General features: G+C 35.5%; 1 protein-coding gene across 3 annotated transcripts in view; it reads left to right on the top strand.

Annotated features, from left to right (window-relative positions):
* Positions 1-18,853, top strand: part of LOC132727482 (liprin-beta-1-like) — a 31,076-nt gene extending 12,223 nt beyond the window's left edge. For all 3 annotated transcript variants that reach the window (XM_060713007.1, XM_060713009.1, XM_060713008.1), the window contains exons 2-3: positions 15,491-15,634; positions 18,583-18,853. In XM_060713007.1, coding sequence (XP_060568990.1) covers positions 15,529-15,634; positions 18,583-18,845 — 369 coding nt within the window. In that variant the 5' untranslated portion in view covers positions 15,491-15,528 and the 3' untranslated portion in view covers positions 18,846-18,853. The remainder of the gene's footprint in view (positions 1-15,490; positions 15,635-18,582) is intronic.
* The last annotated feature ends 733 nt before the right edge of the window (positions 18,854-19,586 follow it).

Genomic DNA, 19,586 nt, shown 5'->3' with positions numbered 1-19,586 from the left:
TTATCTCAGATGAAAAACTGGGTGACAGACGCTAATAATAGAAAAATCTTATAACTCTCTAGTGGCTTCTGGTTTGATCAAAATATCCTGGAAATTGGTCTGAAATTTTTTTGATGATTTCTAGGTAAGTATGAAAATGGGTTACCTAGGTTCAAAAACTAGGTCACACTGCCCAAATATGGAAAAACTTGGTTAACACTCTAGTGGTCACATTTTTGACTCAATTGTCATCAAACTTAGTCAGGATGCTTGTCCAGGTAATTTCTCAGATGAGATTGAACATGGGTCATCTCGGAGGAAAAACTAGGTCACAGACGCTAAAAAATAGAAAAATCTTGTTAACACTCTAGTGGCTACTGTTTTGATCCAAATATCCTGGAAATTGGTCTGAAAGTTTGTTATGATGATTTCCAGGTCAAGTTGAATATGGGTCACCTGGGGTGAAAAACTAGGTTACACTGCTCACTTGAAAATCCTTGTAAACCTCTAGTTGTCACATTTTTGACTCACCTGTCATGAAACTTGGTCAGGATGCTTGTCTAGGTAATTGTTCGGATGAGTTTGATGGGTCAGGTGAGCGATCTAGGGCCATCTTGGCCCTCTTGTTATTTAGATGAGGCCCAATTTTGTATCTTAAATTATTTGATAAGGCCCTTTCCAATGTGTTATGTGGTGAGTTTCTTTTATTAATTATTGAAAGGAATCATTAATAGTTAGTTTTGTTGGGTAAACACCTGTTCATTTAATTATATGCAATTTTTTTTCTTCAAAGTGACCAAACAACATTTAGTGCTCGCCAATTTTTTTAAGCCAATCAACGACGAGGATTTTTCAAATTTTCATGTTTCAATTCTTAATAAAACAGATTTTATATAAACTGGACATTTCATATTATAAAACGCAATTGGGCGGAGCTAAGTTTCGAAGAGCGCTAAAGTGAAATATACGCATGTGCAGAGATCTTGAAGTTTACTCCTACTAATCAATATTTATGCATCATGTTTTTTCCGTACACGCACATGTATATCGTCACTATGGCATAGAATTAAAAAAAAGAGGTTCATTGAAATGAAAACAGGCAAAATAACAGTTAAAATGTTTTATTACTTACGGAACCAGTATCATTTTATAATTTCCAAATAAAGAGTTCACTTATTCCAACAAAGTATGTATGTAATATTTCTTACTTTTTATGTAAATATTACAGCCCGTGCCGCTGCAAAACCGAAAGTAGGGTGTTTTTATTAATTTTACATTTATTTTTGACAATATACTGCCATTTGTCCGAAGATGATATGTATTATGAACATAATAAATATATATGTATGCTGCATATATAATGAAGCTACAGGTTCATTTCAGCCCGAAAAATATGTCAAGGTGACGGGCGAGGCAAGACATGTTGACTTTTTGTAGCTTATTGTGAAGTTGCAGTACATGTAAATCGGGCACATGACAAATCAGCACATAAATAAAACATTCTAGTGTTCCGTGGTATACATCTTTTCTACGTGTCATACCTCCTTTCCTTATTACAATGAATTTTTACTGCATTGTTATCCATCGCTGGTTTGTTTTTAGCAGAGAATGACCTGTGTATGTTCAAAGAGGGTACCGTTTGAGAATATTTCGCAAAGAGGGTACCGATATGGATATGCACCGTGATATTGTCTGATTTACCTAGACAGAATGCGGGAATAAGCTATGCAAAACACGTGACCCGAAAATGTGTACCGCTACCTCTTCCAAATATGGTTATACACATTTAGGCTATCGTGTGACGTCACGCAGTGTGTTGGGCGGAAAAAAATGGGCGGAGCACTAAGCCGGTTAGAGTGCATATTGGATGTTCTTCGTAAATAAGAAAGCTACAGTCGCTTCGCAAGCTCCGCTCCTTTTTAGCTTTCTTATTTACGAAGAACACCCAATATGCACTCTAACCTATACAAAATATTCAAATGAAGCATTTACAAAACATTGTAAACTTCACCTCTGTCTTAATGTGATGTATTCTGGACTTTTATATGTGGTAAATTATTACATGCTTTTATTCAACAATTATTTTGATTCTTTTCCTCTTAAATTTTGATTGATATGAGTTCAAATATAATATGCGTTTGTTCAACTAATATTTTTATTCTTTTTGTCCCGTATCCAGCTGTATTTTTGTAATCTATTCGCCAAACTTTGAATTTGAAACAGTCCATTAAAAGTTTAAGAGATTTCAATAAGGGCTGCCATTGATGGAAGATTTTGTATCCATTTATCAAAAGCCAAAAATCAACGATATATCGTATTCATTAGCTAATGTTTAGTGGAAACTTTTTGAAAATGTGTATTAATATACTGTCATCTTTGTGTTGTACACAAGCATGTTTTATTACTTACAAACATCAGACCAAAATAAACTATTTTTCTTGGTTTCTTATCTAACAGACCTCTGAAAATATATTCCAGTGTTCAAATAAAAGAAAAAAGTGTTGGTTTTTTCCCCTTTCTCTCTCTATAATCTTTTTTTCCCTATGAAAAACAGAGATAGAGAGATATTTTCACCAAACATGCAGAAATGGGTTTTAAATTATATCAATATTCTACATTCTGAATCAATATTGTATTGATTGTTGAACAGCGATGATATTTATTGATTTTGCGATATTCAATGGCAGCGTTTATTTCAATATTGAGGCAGCCAACTGTATAGAGCAAGGTCTAAGATTGCCTAGATGTGTATACATGTACTATGGTGGCTAATTTGGTACACTTTTGTGCGCGTTGTCGGACTTTTATCTAGTCATCCTGTTGCTAGCGACAATATGTCAAAGCGCCAAATGGCACACTCTAGAGAAGCACTCCAAATGGCACTTTGTTGTGCGGCTTGTTGGCGTGATGTCACTTGGCTTATAAACCAATCCTTCCATTTGAACCGAGCGACAATTTGACATCCCGACAACACCCTCACGACAATGCACCATTTAGCGTGCATAGTAAGCGACATTAGATGAAAGTCCGACAACGCGCCATTTGGTGCTTTGTCGTGTTGTCGATAGTGCCAACTAGATGCATAACAGCGTACCAAATCAGCCACCATGTCGTATACAGCCCAGGCCAGGCTCTGTACAGACAACATTCAATTTTAAAAGGTAAAGGATAAAAAGCACAGCAAAATGTGTGTCATGTCAACATGGTTTTCTTAACCAATATTGAAATATTTCGTATATAAGGATAGTATAATAAAAGACTTATGATTGTATTGCCTGTGTAAATTGTATAATTATTATAGTCTTTTTCTAGGAATAACAGTCATTTACTTTGACATGTGGATGATTATTTTTCATTTTATATAATTATGCAAAATATAACATTTATGGAACAATCTTTAAGACAAAGTGATTTTAAGTGTTCTTCACTTTCCCCATCACCCCCTTCCCTTTCCCCATTACCCCCCCCTTACCTTTCCCCATTAACCCCCCTTCCCTTCCCCCATCCCCCCTTCCCTTTCCCCATAATCACCCACCTTCAATCTTCTCATCACCACCCCACCTTCCATCTTCCCCATCACCCCACACTTCCACCTTCCCATCAGCCCCCTCCTTCCACCTCCCATCAAGCCCCCACCTCCTTCCACCTACCCATCACACCCCAGTTAAAAAAATGATAAAAATACAATGAAAAAATTAATAACATGCATCACTTTTATATTCCAAGAATGGATATATTGTTGTATTCCTGTCCTAAATTTCGAACCTGAGACAATTGTGTGTTTCAAAGGAAATGTCCTGACTTGTGAACCTATCTTTTAACTGATTCTAATGGCTAATAGCAATGTAGATGAACATTAACATATTGCTGGATTGTGTTTTCTTAGGAGAGCAAATTTAATTGAAGTCTAATGTGTTTAACTTAAAAGATACTAATGTTTATTGGAACCATGACAGACGTAAGATTATAAGTCCTAAAGTTGGTCTTATGACCTTGGACTTAGGATACACTTTTGGCTTTCTATGAAAAGCCGGTCTTAGCTGTTTCTTGTTGGCAAGTAGATGGTACTCAATGCAAAAGACTGACTTGAAGGTAGCAAAAGGATTAAATTCATTCCATATAGAAAATCTTTTTTAAATTAATGACCAACAATATTTCCATACAAATATCGACAATGTTTTTCTTTTTCCCCATTGCTGATTTTTCTAGTTTCCCTGGATATCCTGTTCTGTCTTTAACAGAAAAATATCAGTATCTTATCGGCTACATAAATATCTAAAAAAAACCTTGTATCTTTTAACATTTTAACATGAGATTGGATGGAACTCAGCATGTCTGTTTACAAGTGATTCCAATAAAAACAACTCTGTTATCACAACCACTGATCTGTGCGTCAAGTCAAGTAGACCATGTATCTAGGTGCACCTGCCTTATGTCTAAATTCTTCTTATTTTTCAACCAATTTTTCTGCTTTTTATTTTCCTCTGGGTTGTTTTTTAGCTCACCTGTCACAAAGTGACAGGGTGAGCTTTTGTGATTGCTTTTCGTCCGGCGTCCGTCCGTCGTCCGTCCGTCCGTCCGGCGTCCGTCCGTAAACTTTTGCTTTAAATGACATCTCCTCATAAACCACTGAGCAAATTTCATCCAAACTTCACAGGAATGTTCCTTTGGTGGTCACCTTTAAAAATTGTTCAAAGAATTTAATTCCATGCAGAACTCTGGTTGCCATGGCAACCGAAAGAAAAATCTTTAAATATCTTCTTTTAAACAACCCTAAGAGCTAGAGCTTAGATATTTGGCATGAAACATCTTCTAATGAGTGTCTACCAAGTTTGTTCAAATAAAAGCCCTGGGGTCCAAATTGGCCCCGCCCCAGGGGGTCATTGATTTTCCCTATATGCATATAGTAAAAACTTAAAAAATCTTCTTTTAAAGAACTGTAAGAGCTAGAGCTAAGATATTTGGCATGAAACATCTTCTAGTGAGTGTCTACCAAGTTTGTTCAAATAAAAGCCCTGGGGTCAAAATTGACCCCGCCCCGGGGGGTCATTTATTTTTCCTATATGCATATAGTAAAAACTTAAAAAATCTTCTTTTAAAGAACTGTAAGAGCTAGAGCTTAGATATTTGGCATGAAACATCTTCTAGTGAATGTCTACAAAGTTTGTTCAAATAAAAGCCCTGGGGTCAAAATTGGCCCCGCCCCAGGGGGTCATTGATTTTCCCTATATGCATATAGTAAAAACTTAAAAAATCTTCTTTTAAAGAACCCAAATAGCTAGAGCTAAGATATTTAGCATGAAACATCTTCTAATGAGTGTCTACCAAGTTTGTTAAAAAAAAAGCCCTGAGGTCAAAATTGGCCCTGCCCTAGGGGGTCATAGATTTTCCCTCTATGCATATAGTAAAAACTTAAAAAATCTTCTTTTAAAGAACCCAAAAAGCTAGAGCTAAGATATTTGGCATGAAACATCTTCTAGTGAGTGTCTACCAAGTTTGTTCAAATAAAAGCCCTGGGGTCAAAATTGGCCCCGTCCCGGGGGTCATTTATTTTTCCTATATGCATATAGTAAAAACTTAAAAAGTCTTCTTTTAAAGAACCGTAAGAGCTAGAGCTAAGATATTTGGCATGAAACATCTTCTAGTGAATGTCTACCAATTTTGTTCAAATAAAAGCCCTGGGGTCAAAATTGACCCCGCCCCAGGGGGTCATTGATTTTCCCTATATGCATATATTAAAAACTTAAAAAATCTTCTTTTAAAGAACCCAAAGAGCTAGAGCTAAGATATTTAGCATGAAACATGTTCTAATGGGTGTCTACCAAGTATGTTCAAATAAAAGCCCTGGGGTCAAAACTGGCCCCGCCCGGGGGTCATTGATTTTCTTTATATGTGTATAGCAAAAACTTAAAAATCTTCTTTGAGAAAACCCAAATAGCTAGAGTTTAGATATTAAGCATGAAACATCTTTAAGTAAATATCTACAAAGTTTGTTCAAATAAAAGCCCGGGGGACAAAACTGGCCCTGCCCCAGGGGTGTCATTGTTTTTAACTATATGTGTATCGTAAAAACTTAAAAAATCTTCTCTTAAAAAACCCAATGAGCTAGAACTTAGATGTTTAGCATGAAACATCTTCTTATGGGTGTCTACCAAGTCTGTTCAAATAAACTAATAAAAGCCCTTGGGTAAAATTGGCCCAGGGGGGGGGGGGGCTATATACAGGTGAGCGACCTCAGGGCCATCATGGCCCTCTTGTTTTATAATGTTAAAAGATAAAGCCTTGTTGTAAACTATAAATTCACTTCATTTATAAATTATTATTATGTGTGATATAGTTTTATAATTGTGTAAGAGGAGAGACTTCAAATTATTTATATTTCTTTGCAAGTAATTTATATTTGAAATCTTTTTATACTTTTAGTACTAGTACATCTTTCATTGTAAAAAATGTATGCTAAACCTTGATATTTTACATTTGAGTTTTGACTGTGAGATATGTTATATATTATCACTGTTAATTGCTCTTTGTGAATGCTAATCATTTGAGCCGCGTCACGACAAAACCAATGTAATGCGTTTGCAACCAGCATGGATCAGACCAGCCTGCTAATCTGCGCAGTCTGATCAGGATCCATGCTGTTCGCTTAAAAACCCTTTTACAAGTAGAGAAACTGATAGCAAACAGCATGGATCCTGATCAGATTGCGTGGATGCGCAGGCTGGTCTGGATCCATGCTGGTCGCAAACCCACTATGTTGGTTTTGTCATGACGTGGCTCATTTGTTTAAAGGCACATTTTGCTTATGAAATACATATTAATTTTTAATCAAACATGTGTTTAAAGCTGCATGCCTCCAAATAAGATAAAATATTTCAATAAAATCAAACCTGAGAAATATTTTCATGTACAATGTACTTACATTTTATGAAAAGTAAACAGATTTAAGATTTATACAATAATTTACATGTAATGTGCGAATAACGGTAGAATTTTTTAATATTTATCATCGTACTTCTAATGCGTTACTAATGCAGTAAAGGCTATTTTTGAATATTTTGACCTCATTTTGGTAATTTGCATGGGTTGTGAGTGCTGTTTGTAATGTTTAAGTTGCTTCCCTTTGATTTCCTCATTACATGAATCTGCAGGCATGCTGCTTTAATAATATTTTTTATGCTCCCCGAAAATTTCAGGGGAGCATATAGTCGTCGGGTTGTCAGTCCTTCAGTCAGTCCGTCTGTCCGTATGTACGTCCCGAATTCGTGTCCAGCCCATAACTTTGTTATTTGAAGTCGGATTTAAAACTATTTCACAGAAATGATCACCATATTGAGACGACGTGTCACTTGCAACATTCGGGTCGCTACCATGAAGGTCAAGGTCACAGCATGACCTTGCAGCGAAATCCTGTCCAGCCGATAACTTTGTTATTTGAAGTCGAATTTTGCAACTATTTCACAGAAATGATCACCATATTGAGACAATGTGTGGCGCAAAACATTTGGGTCGCTACCTTGAATGTCAAGGTCACAGCATCACCTTACAGCAAAATCATTTCCGGTCCATAACTTCATTATTTAAAGTCGGATTTTTAAAATATTTCACAGAAATGATCACCATATTGAGACAACGTGTCGCGCACGACATCTGGGTCGCTTCCTTGAAGGTCAAGGTCAAGGCATGACCTTGCAGCAAAATCGTGTCCGGTCCATAATTTCATTATTTGAAGTTGTCCCGCGTAACATCTGGGTCGCTTCCTTGAAGGTCAAGGTCACAGCATGACCTTGCAGCAAAATCGTGTCCGGTCCATAATTTCATTATTTGAAGTCGGATTTTAAAAATATTTCACCGAAATGATCACCATATTGAGACGATGTGTCGCGCGCAACATTTCGGTCTCTACCTTGAAGGTCAAGGTCACAGCATGACCTTGCAGCAAAATCGTGTCCGGCCCATTACTTTGTTATTTGAAGTCGGATTTTAAAACTATTTCACAGAAATAATCACCATATTGAGACGACATGTCGCGCCCAACATTTGGGTTGCTACCTTGAAGGTCAAGGTCACAGCATCACCTTGCAGCAAAATCGTGTCCGGTCATTAGAAGTCGGATTTTGCAACTATTTCACAGAAATGATCACCATATTGAGACAATGTGTCGCGCGTGCAACATCTGGGTTGCTTCCTTGAAGGTCAAGGTCACAGCATGACCTTGCAGCAAAATCCTGTCTGGTCCATTACTTCATTATTTGAAGTCGGATTTAAAAAATATTTCACAGAAATGATCATCATATTGAGACGATGTGTCGCCCGCAATATTTTGGTCGCTACCTTGAAGGTCAAGGTCACAGCATGGCCTTGCAGTAAATTCGTGTCCGGCCCATTAATTTGTTATTTGAAGTCGGATTTTAAAACTTTTTCACAGAAATGCTCACCATATTGTGACGACGTGTCGCGCGCAACATTTGGGTCGCTACCTTGAAGGTCAAGGTCACAGCATGACCTTATTTGAAGTCGGATTTTAAAAATATTTCACAGAAATTATCACCATATTGAGACGATGTGTCGCGCGCAACATCTGGGTCGCTACCTTGAAGGTCAAGGTCACGGCATGACCTTGCAGCAAAATTGTGTCCGGCCCATAACTTCCTTATTTGAAGTCAGATTTTTAAACTATTTCACTGAAATGATTACCATATTAAAATGGCGTGTCGCGAGACACATTTGGCTCGCTACCTTGAATGTCAAGGTCACAGCATGACCTTGCAGCAAAATCGTGTCCGGCACATAACTTCATTATTTGAAGTCGGATTTTACAACTATTTCACAGAAATGATCACCACAATGAGACATTGTGTTGCGCAACATTTGGGTCGCTACCTTGAAGGTCAAGGTCACAGCATGACCTTGCTGCAAAATCGTGTCCGGCCCATAACTTTGTTACTGGAAGTCGGATTTAACAACTATTTCACAGAAATGATCACCATATTGAATCGTCATGCCGCATGCAACATTTGGGTCCCTACCTTGAAGGTCAAGGTCACAGCATGACCTTGCAGCAAAATCATGTCCGGCGCATTACTTCGTTATTTGAAGTCGGATTTTATAACTATTTCACAAAAATGATCACCATATTGAGACAATGTGTTGTGCACAATATTTGGGTTGTTTTTACACTTTGAACTTTGTCTGTGGCATAACCTTCCTGTGTCCAAAACCTATTCGGGGAGCATCACCCGGTTCAAGCGGCTCTTGTTTGATTGAGAAAATGTTTCTTGTTTAACGTTTTGAAACAGACAAATGTAACGCAGAACATGCAGTAATGTCATGGAAAGGTAGAAAAATGTAAACATTTTATGTAGAATTTTGACTTTCATACAAAACATTAATCTAATATAAATATACCAATTGCTAACAGAACAAAAGAAGCAAAAGATCTTCCTCTATATGGCAAATGAGTATTTGTTTTTTTTTAAATTGAAACAAAATACGAAACATGAAAATTTTTAAAATAAAATAAAAATGCTAGTATTTTTGAAGCACAATGGGCCTTTAAAAAATATAATGTATTTCACATTATGGGATAAATGTATTTCACATTATGGGATAAATGTATTTCACATTATGGGATACAGTACAGATATCGAGGAATATGCAAATTTCTGCGAGTATCGAGTAATCTCAAAAAGCATGACTCCGAGTGGATTATAAATTTCTCGGGTGAAAAAGAGTGACTCCGAGACAAAAACGAGTGACAATTTTGTCCGCGGGACTCTGTGAATCTCTGAGTCAAAAAGAGTGACTCCGAGAAAATAAGACTAATTGGTACACGTATGCTTTATTTATTTATTATGCCACTGCAGCATCTGCGATGTCGTGGCATATAGCGATTCACCTGTGTGTGTGTTTGTTTGTGTGTGTGTGTGTGTGTTATATAGATTATATAGTGAACTTAAAAAATCTTCTTGTGAAAAACCACTTGTCCAATTTAAACCAAACTTGGCAGGATTGATCCTTGGGTGAAGAGCTTCCAAAGTTGTTCAAAGAATTTCATTCCATGCAGAAATCTGGTTGCCATGGCAACCAAAAGGAATTATAAGAATAATTTTAAAAAATCTTCTTGAAAGACCCAAAAGGCCTAGAGCTTAGATATTTTGCATAAGGCATTGTCTGGTAGACCTCTACCAAGATTGTTCAAATTATAACCCTGGGGTCCAAATCGGCCCTGCCCCGGGGGTCTTTGATTTTCACTATATGTACATATAGTAAAAACTTAAAATACCTTCTTGTCTGCAGGTACCAGGCTTATAGGTTTGATATTTGGTATGTGTTATTATCTATAGGTACTCTACCAAAGTTGTTCAAATTTTGCCTCTAGTGTCAAAGTCAGCCCCACCCCGGGGGTCATAGGTTTTTCTTATATGTATATAGTAAAAACTTAAAAAATCATCTTCTCTAAATTCACAAAGGCTAGATATTTTGCATGAAACATTGTATAGTGAACCTTTAGCAAGATTGTACAAATTATAGCCCTGGGGTCAAAATTGGCCCCGCCCCGGGGGTCATTGATTTTCAATATGTACATATAGTAAAAAATAAAAAAATCTTATTGTCTGAAGGTACAAGGCTTAGAGCTTTAATATTTGTTATATGATATCATCTATAGGTAGTCTACCAAAGTTGTTCAAATTTTGCCTCTAGTGTCAAAATTAGCCCCGCCCGGGGGTCATAGGTTTTCCGTATATGTATATAGTAAAAACTTAAAAAATCATCTTCTAAATTGACAAAGGCTAGAGGTTAGATATTTTGCATGAAACATTGTGTAGTGAACCTCTAGCAAGATTGTACAAATTATAGCCCTGGGGTCAAAATTGGCCCCACCCCCGGGGGTCATTGATTTTCACTATGTACATACAGTTAAAAATTAAAAAGTCTTATTGTCTGAAGGTACAAGGCTTAGAGCTTTGATATTTGGTATATGATATCATCTATAGGTAGTCTACCAAAGTTGTTCAAATTTTGCCTCTAGTGTCAAAAATAGCCCCGTCCCGGGGGTCATAGGCTTTCCTTTCATGTATATAGTAAAAACTTTAAAAAATCATCTTCTTGAATTGACAAAGGCTAAAGGTGAGACGTTTTGCATTAAACATTGTGTAGTAAACCTCTAGCAAGATTATTCAAATTAAAGCCCTGGAGTCAAAATTGGCCCCGCCCCTGGGGATCATTGATTTTCAGTCACTATGTCATAAAGTAAAAAACTAAAATTCCTATTGTCTGAAGGTACTAATCTGATAATAACAGATAGGTAAGTGATCTATGCATTATGGCAATCTGTATAGAAACAAAAAAAATTGTGTTCCTACATTACTATTTAGTGTTGTGTTTATGCAGTGGCATGGCATTTTTTACAAATGCAATCTTGTTTATTAATTAATATAATGCTCTACCTCTAAAATAAAATCCTTCATCGCATGTATTATTCATTCAAAATAACAATGTTGTCGAAAATTCTTCGTTGATGTAAAGTATCACAAGTGAAAACGAAAGTAGACACACTTGATTCATTAATTAATTAAAGGAAAGAATAACCGATGATTTCCCGCAATTCCCGTAACGCGCAGTGTCAAAAACCTATTTAATTTAGTATTCTAAAATAAGAAAATATAGATGAGCTTCTTTTTTGCATTGTTTATACAAATTTATAATTATTATGTAAGCAAAAAAAGAAGAAAAAAAAATGAAATACATGGCAAAACAACCACGTGCTTTAATAATAGGTCGATTCATTCCATTGACATACTATCGTAAGGGAAATTATACTTTGTACCAGAACTGAATAAAAAAAGCAACATTTTCTTTAAGACAGTTTACAAAGTATTCTTCAGTGAAATGCATCTGCCTTGGAAAGTAAACTTCTGAAAAAGGTAATTTTATACTTTTAAGTCAGGCTTTTAGATAAATTTGTACCAGTTACATAAATGATACCAAACTGATTTCCATGTGAAGTACATGTACGTCTCCTTTTAATTGTTGGTTGATAAAAAATCCGTGAAATATGAGATATAATACATCATTCCATACAATGCACTAGCCAAAACAGCGACACCCTATGTCGGCATGTACAGTCCTGCTTTTAACATTATTGTTTAAATTTATTTTACTATTGCTTTCAGAACAACATAGAACAGAGTTAAGAAGTTCGATCTGCTAGGCAATTCTACCGATGTTGGCAGCACAAGAAAGGACAACATTAAGGAATTCATTTATGAAATTCTACCGATGTTTTCAGGGGGAAAACAACAGGCGCTGCGTCGTCTCAAAAATAAAACCCCATGAATTATAAAACAAGAACATTGAGATTGGCAGTGATTTTTTAAAGGCATGGCGGTCTTTTTCAATCCACATACGTACATGTACAATGCATGCCCGCTTGCTGTGACGATCAAATATGTTCATATGCTATTATAAAAATATTGTTTTATCGTCTATGAACAGTACATGTACGTGAAATCGGAAGTAGTTTAATCTTTGTCAAAACTGTTTTTTATTTTTATAAAATGACATGATATAGATGATGTACAAACCATAAACAAATAAAACAAAAAGACAAATAAAATAATCATTTTATTCTTTGCTGTTTTTATTTTTTGTCAATCTTTGTAATGCTGATTACAGGTGAATGAATTACGGGAGCAGTGCGCTAGGTAAGTTGAACGGCCTCTGTCAACTTGTTAACACCTCTATAACTCTTGAATTCCTCAATAATGCCTGAAATTAAAATCAAAAATCTTAATTTATTAATGATCATCACAAGACAATTTACTTTTGATTCCAATATCAACATACATCTACATATGACTTTGATAACAGAATGAGACCAACAGATTTTCGGAGATATTCTTGGAATAAAATTACAACAATATATTACTAATTTTTATGCAGCTTAGAAACGATTAAGTTAATGTTAATTCTCAAAAAAAATATATATATCAAGTGTCTTCTAATTAAAACGGCGGATGTGACAGGTTGACACGTAACTATAATACATGTAAACAATGGATTATGAAGAAACGTACATGCACATCATGACAATTTTTAAAACTATACAAACCAATATATTGTTTGATTTTATTAACCTGTCAATTCCATACTGATTATACGGTCAATGCACAGAATATATTAATATTCGATAAATGTTCGGTTAATTCCGTGAAATTTAAGCAGTAAGATATGATTAAATTAATCTAGTTTCTATGCATTAGTTACACTGACCGTTATAGCGCAATAGGGTAAACTATGGGTATATAATTTCTAAATGTCCTACGTGTTGTAAGATCGAGACAGCGTATGTCCAGACATTTTTTTCTAATTTATAACTATTTTCAACATTTTTTAAGTTTGTTCTCTCTGTTTTAATAGGTTTTGCACTTTTTTGTTAATTCTATCTTTTTGTATATAACATTGTTGAAGAATTAATATTCAAAATTCATTCGGATTAAGATCAATAAATGTCATTTCAGTGCCGTAAAATACAATACAAAACGTGACAAGTCAGTGTTTCTTAGTTGTTTCATATCTGTGTAGAAAATTCTGAAAGCGCTTGATCATTTTCATTATAATATACATGTACTAAAAAATAAAGAAAAAATAAGTCTAAAAATAAGTGACGTCTAAAAAAATGTCAAAAGAAGGGATCGAACCTTGGACCTTTCATACATAAGGTAATCACTTAACCGACTTTGCTATTGCGGATGTTACGAGAACCTACATTAAGCTAGTGGGAGTTGTCCAAAAGTTAGCTATATACTCCATATTAATTCTCGTAAAATAAACGGACAAAACCGAAGTAGGATCGAATATTTAAATGAGTGCTATAATGTATTCATAATTGACAGGTCAATAAAATCAGACTATAAAAGTCGGGAAAGTCAATTTTTTTGATGTGCACATGTTATCAATGATTAAAATATTATGAAGATCGAAACTCATTTTCCACATTGAAAAAAGAAAACACAACACAATATTTGGCACCTGAAACAAATTAGAACGGCACGTTATCGGTATTTGATGCATTTAGAAACATTTAAGATTAAGAAGTTTATATAATTAATTAATTTCTTAAAGAAGTATAAAAAAAAAGTTGGGCCGTTATTATATGGATTTTTAAATCGTTTTTTGTTCTTGATAGAATTTCGGGTTCATGTGGTTATTGCTACTGACCTAATTAATCGGGATAAAAATAAACTTGAGAACTGATGACGCTTACGGTAGTGATTTTTTCTAATCAAATGTACCTTTCAATTGTTTCAGGGTAAATTGAAAACAACAACCGTAAAAATCATCTTTATTTTCGAATGGTAATCTAAAGAATTAAATTAAAAATAAAATGAGATTGCACTTGCATTTATTTACACCAGCTAGACACCGACACAGAGTTACGCGGTAATTCTCTCTCGGAGTCACGCGCTTTCATTTTCGTCTCGGAGTCACTCTCATCACACGTTTCTCACGCCGAGTCACTCGTTTTTATGGACAAATACTCTTGCGGAGTTGCGAGTGTTTTCCTCGATCCTCGGAGGATTTTGCATATTCCTCGTTATCTGTACTGTAAATGTATTTCACATTATGAGATAAATGTATTTCACATTATGGGATAACATTATGAGATAAATGTATTTCACATTATGAGATAAATGTATTTCACATTATGGGATAAATGTATTTCACATTATGGGATAAATGTATTTCACATTATGGGATAAATGTATTTCACATTATGGGATAAATGTATTTCACATTATGGGATAAATGTATTTCACATTATGGGATAAATGTATTTCACATTATGGGATAAATGTATTTCAAATTATGGGATAAATGTCTTGTGATCATTCTGTTCAGACTGTACTTGTAGGGTAAAAAAATGCTGATTGGTTGCTTATATAGGGTGTGAGATCTAAGAAAAAAGATTGAACAAAAAAAAACAACAAAAAACTCAAGAAGAATTTATATGTCATTATGTCCAATAGGCAATTGGTTTCCCCTTGATTACTTTTCTTTCAAATGATTGTGTTTATATTTGAGAAGTTATCATGTCATGTCAAAGGACAGCTTAAAATTTATAAGATTTTTCCAAGCAATTGACTCATACATGTGAACTCTCCCAATTTGAGCTGGAGACTCCCTCTTTCTCCTGTCAAATTTTTAAATATTTTTCTTAGAATAGGTTGTGTTTTTAAAAAAATAAAAAAATCTCCCTCTTTTTTCATTTAAAAAATTTCCTACTTTCTCTATTGTCAATTAAAAAATCTCCCTCTCTTGGAACTAAATTCTCCATCTTGAAGATTGAAAAAAGTTCACATATAATTATGTTGACTCATTACTGATAAGAGATTTGCGCCCTTATTAGCAAATTTTTGGGAAAATTATTGTTTTTTGCATGTACATTTTTGAAGGATTTCAATGATTGTGTGTAAGTATGATATTTAAAAAATGACTATTTTTTCAGGTGTTGATATTTTCGTAATGTAATTGTTGGCAAGAAAAATGAGCTCAAATAACAACAACAACTCCTCCTACCTGGAGGTGAGCGGCCAGGAGGCAAGTGACATCTTGGCGGCTGCTTTACAGCAGATGGACGGAATTATTGCAGGTACATAAGAGTCTTTTGTATAATGACAGGTATAGTGACAAATGAGCCGAGTCACGACAAAATCAACATAGAGTGTTTGCGACCAGCATGGATCCAGACCAGCCTGCGCATCCACACAGTCTCATCAGGATCCATGCTGTTCACTATCAGTTTCTCTACTTGTAATAGGGTTGGTTAGTGAACAGCATGGATCCTGATCAGACTGCGCGGATGCGCAGGCTGGTCTGGATCCATTCTGGTTGCAAACCCATTATGTTGGATTTGTCTTGACGCGGCTCAAATGAATATTTAAGTTATCAGGCCACCACATTGTTCTTCTAGTTCTTTTGCCACATAAGTGATTTTAGCCAGGTAACAGCCTGACTGAATGAATAACATCAAAGCTAATTTGTTCATATTTGCCACATTTGTAACCAATTTAATGCTTGGCTATTTACATGAGGTTATAAAACTGTTTTTAGATCTGTCTCAGATTTCAGATTTCATTGGTCAATGCACATTCTGTGATCAAATATCTTAGTTCTGAGTTTAAACTCAGAAGATTTCTTGAAAACCTTAGACTTTGCTCAGTGTCAGTGCGTTGATGTTCAATAACATAGAAATTAACAGTAGTGATTACATATTGTACTTCAAATTATAATTATTCAAATTAGTTATGAAATTTAGCAATTAAATACTTTATTATTGTGAATTCACTTGATTTTTGTGGAAATGAAATTTTGCAGCTTAATTTCCGTGGGTTATAAATTTGTGAATCATCCCAAGAAATAATTTGTTTTGTTTGATCTTCAATTTGAAGTTTGACCTTCCCAGGAAAACCACAATAATTACTGCCCCACAAAGAAAAATGATTTTGCAGAAAGACAATTTTAGTTTGAAAAGATGTAATAATATCATTTTGAATAAATGGTCTTGAAACATTAGTCTTTTTAAAGTGTGATTTCTTGTTGTAGCAAAAGACTTCACCAATCTTTTTCTCAGGTGGATTGGGGTGTCCATGGCCGAGTGGATAAAGTCATTGACTTCAAACTGTTTGCTCCTCACCAATGTGGGTTCGAACTGGACAGTGACTTTGAATTCTTTCATGTGAGAAAGCTATCTATCTAGCTTACGGAATGTCGATGGTTCTATTCAGGTGCCTGTTTGTGCCTGAAATAATGTACAGAAGGCCACTTGAGGTCTTTCTCCACCAGTAAAGCTGGAACATCGCCATTATGACCTATATTGTGTTGGTGTGTGAAGAGAAACCCAAACAAATAAAGAAACAAATCCTCATGTGGATTATTCATAATCCATTCAGCCTATTAAGAAATGATGCAAAATGGAAACTTGTTTTTATACCCCTGCACAACAAAGTTGTAAGGGGGTATACTGGAATCAGCTTGTTCCTCCGGCCGTCCGTCTGTCTCCCCGTCGGGCTTCCGTTGGTTTTTCCTTGTCGGCCCAATAACTAATAAGATTCCTTTGACACACAGTCTTCACATTTGGTATTTAGATTGGTCATGATTAGCAGATGATCCCTATTGATTTTGAGATCACCAGGTCAAAGGTCAAGGTCACATGGAACTTGACACAAGCTTGTCAGCCCAATAACTAAAGATTCTTTTGACCCACAGTCTTCATATTTGGCATAGAGGTTGGCCATGACCATTAGATGACCAATATTGATTTTGAGGTCACCATGTCAAAGGTCACAGGGGCCTTGACTAAAAAAAGCTTGTCTGCCCAATAACTTATGATTCCTTTGACACACAGTCTTCATATTTGGCATGGAGGTTAGTCATGATTAGTAGATGACCCCTATTGATTTTCAGGTCACTGGGTCTAAGGTTAAGGTTACAGGGACCTTGAAGATAAAAAGCTTGTCTGCCCATAAACTTAAGATTCCTTTGACCCACAGTCTTCATATTTGGCATGGAGGTTGATCATTACCATAAGGTGACCCCTATTGATTTTGAGGTCACTAGGTCAAAGGTCAAGGTCACAGGAGCCTTGACTAAAAAAAGCTTTTCAGCTCAATTGCATAAGAATGCTTTGGTCAACAGTTTTCATATTTGGTATTGAGGTTGTTTATGACTAGAACGTGAGTGTGTCAAATGTCAAGGTCACAGGGATTTTTATTTTAATAACATTGTCTGCTCAAATGCTTAAGAATGCCTGTCTACAGTGTATTGTTTTTGACATTTTCACATTTGAAGCATGCAGAATCCCTAAAGAATCCCTAAAGAAAGCCCAACATGCCAAAATTGAAAATGTTGTAGGCTAGGTTTGATTGAGCATGCTCATGGACGGTACTGTCAAGTGCAAACTACCGTCCACGCCCCTAGCACTGGCTTAAGCAGAATTCAACATTTAACATGAACTGGTAAAATTTAGAATTTTGAAACATCCGCAGATGTGTTTCTGTGGCGGTTATCATGGAACCTTCAATGTGACACGTTAGTGCTATTCCATGAAAAGCGGCATATGGTCCCCAGGTAAAAGTGGTATGAGGGGGTATTCACGCCATGACAGTAGCAGTTCTAGTTTATGTTGAGTTTAAAGCAATTTTCTTCTCGGCAGTCCATCTACCTAGGGAACTAGCTTTCCCAGATATCTATAACTGGTAATTACCAATTCATCCAGACTGACTTATTCAACATGATTCCCAGCTAATCCCACACGATTTCTGAATCATTGGTGAGAGGCAAATGACCTTTTACACTCAATGTCACATAGAAATGTTGCCTTGCCCAAGGATAAATTACAAATCTTATGCTTTCCCTATTGACCTAAGGGCGGACAAAAGAAAAACGTAATGATTGTGTTACAAAGACTGCTTCTTTTAATGGTTATAAGGTCAATGGTCAAGGTTGCACTAGCTCTGTAATTAACTTCTCCCTTCTTGATAATTCAAAATATTTAAAATCATTTTGATATTTTCATTTTTCATATATTTTGTTTTTAAGGCACAAAGTTTGACAGCAGTAGTGGTAGTAATGGGTTTGCATCTTTAACATCAACTCCGGAGAACACTTTAAAACATCGTAGTAACGTAACTGAGGCACGTATCATAAAACTTGTAGACGATTTAAAATTGGCATTAGAACTGTGTGACAATAAGCAACAGATTATACGCAAACTTCCTGACGATGTCCTCACTGCTGTTGTTGCCTGGTTACAAAGTGGGAAAGAAGAGGCAAGCAAGGTAAGACCACTGTTTTTTGTCTAATTTTAAGGATTGGTTACCCCAAATGAATCTGTAAATATCGGCTTCTGTTAGGTATAACCATAATAATTCGGTAGTTGTTCTGACGCCCTCTTTAGCCTGTAAGAGTTTACCTATTTTTGATCATTTTTAGCTCGACTTTTTTTTGAAAAAAAAAAAAACCCAGAGGTATTATAACAGTCATGACAGCCATTGCCGTTGCTGTCCGCAAACTTGTACCTTGATCTTTTTAAGTTCTTGGTGCATTGTCTTCATACTTGGCCACAATAACCCTTGGGACAAGACCTTATAGTAGACCAGACTAACCTTGACCTTCATCCATAAATGACCTTGACCTTCAAGGTCAAATTGTTGAAATTTACAATATACTGTCATAATTTTGTAAGTTATGTACAGATTTGATTTAAACTTGGATATAACAAGGCTTTCAGATTTGTTTAAACTGTTTATTTGTTTGCTTTAAGAAAAAGTAAAAAAGTCAAGCCTTTCCCCGCCAGGTGCTGTAGCTTTTGTTTGTCAAATGTGGCAGTATTTTAGTCAGTGCTATCATTATTTGAGAAAATTGATATTATGTTTGAATTGATTACATTATGTGACATGATCATATAAAATGCTTTTTTCTAAAAACTTTCTGACAGTTATTGCATTGAATTGACTGCTGTAATGTTAAGAAAATCAGAAATTTTTTTATTCTGTCCGAATAAACTGTACCGATTGTGAGAGAATTCTTTAAAATGAATTAAA

This window comes from Ruditapes philippinarum, unplaced genomic scaffold, assembly GCF_026571515.1.
Source record: "Ruditapes philippinarum isolate M1 unplaced genomic scaffold, ASM2657151v2 ctg7760_1_1_1_1, whole genome shotgun sequence".
Lineage (NCBI taxonomy): Eukaryota > Metazoa > Mollusca > Bivalvia > Venerida > Veneridae > Ruditapes > Ruditapes philippinarum.
This window is presented reverse-complemented; position numbering and strand designations above follow the sequence as displayed.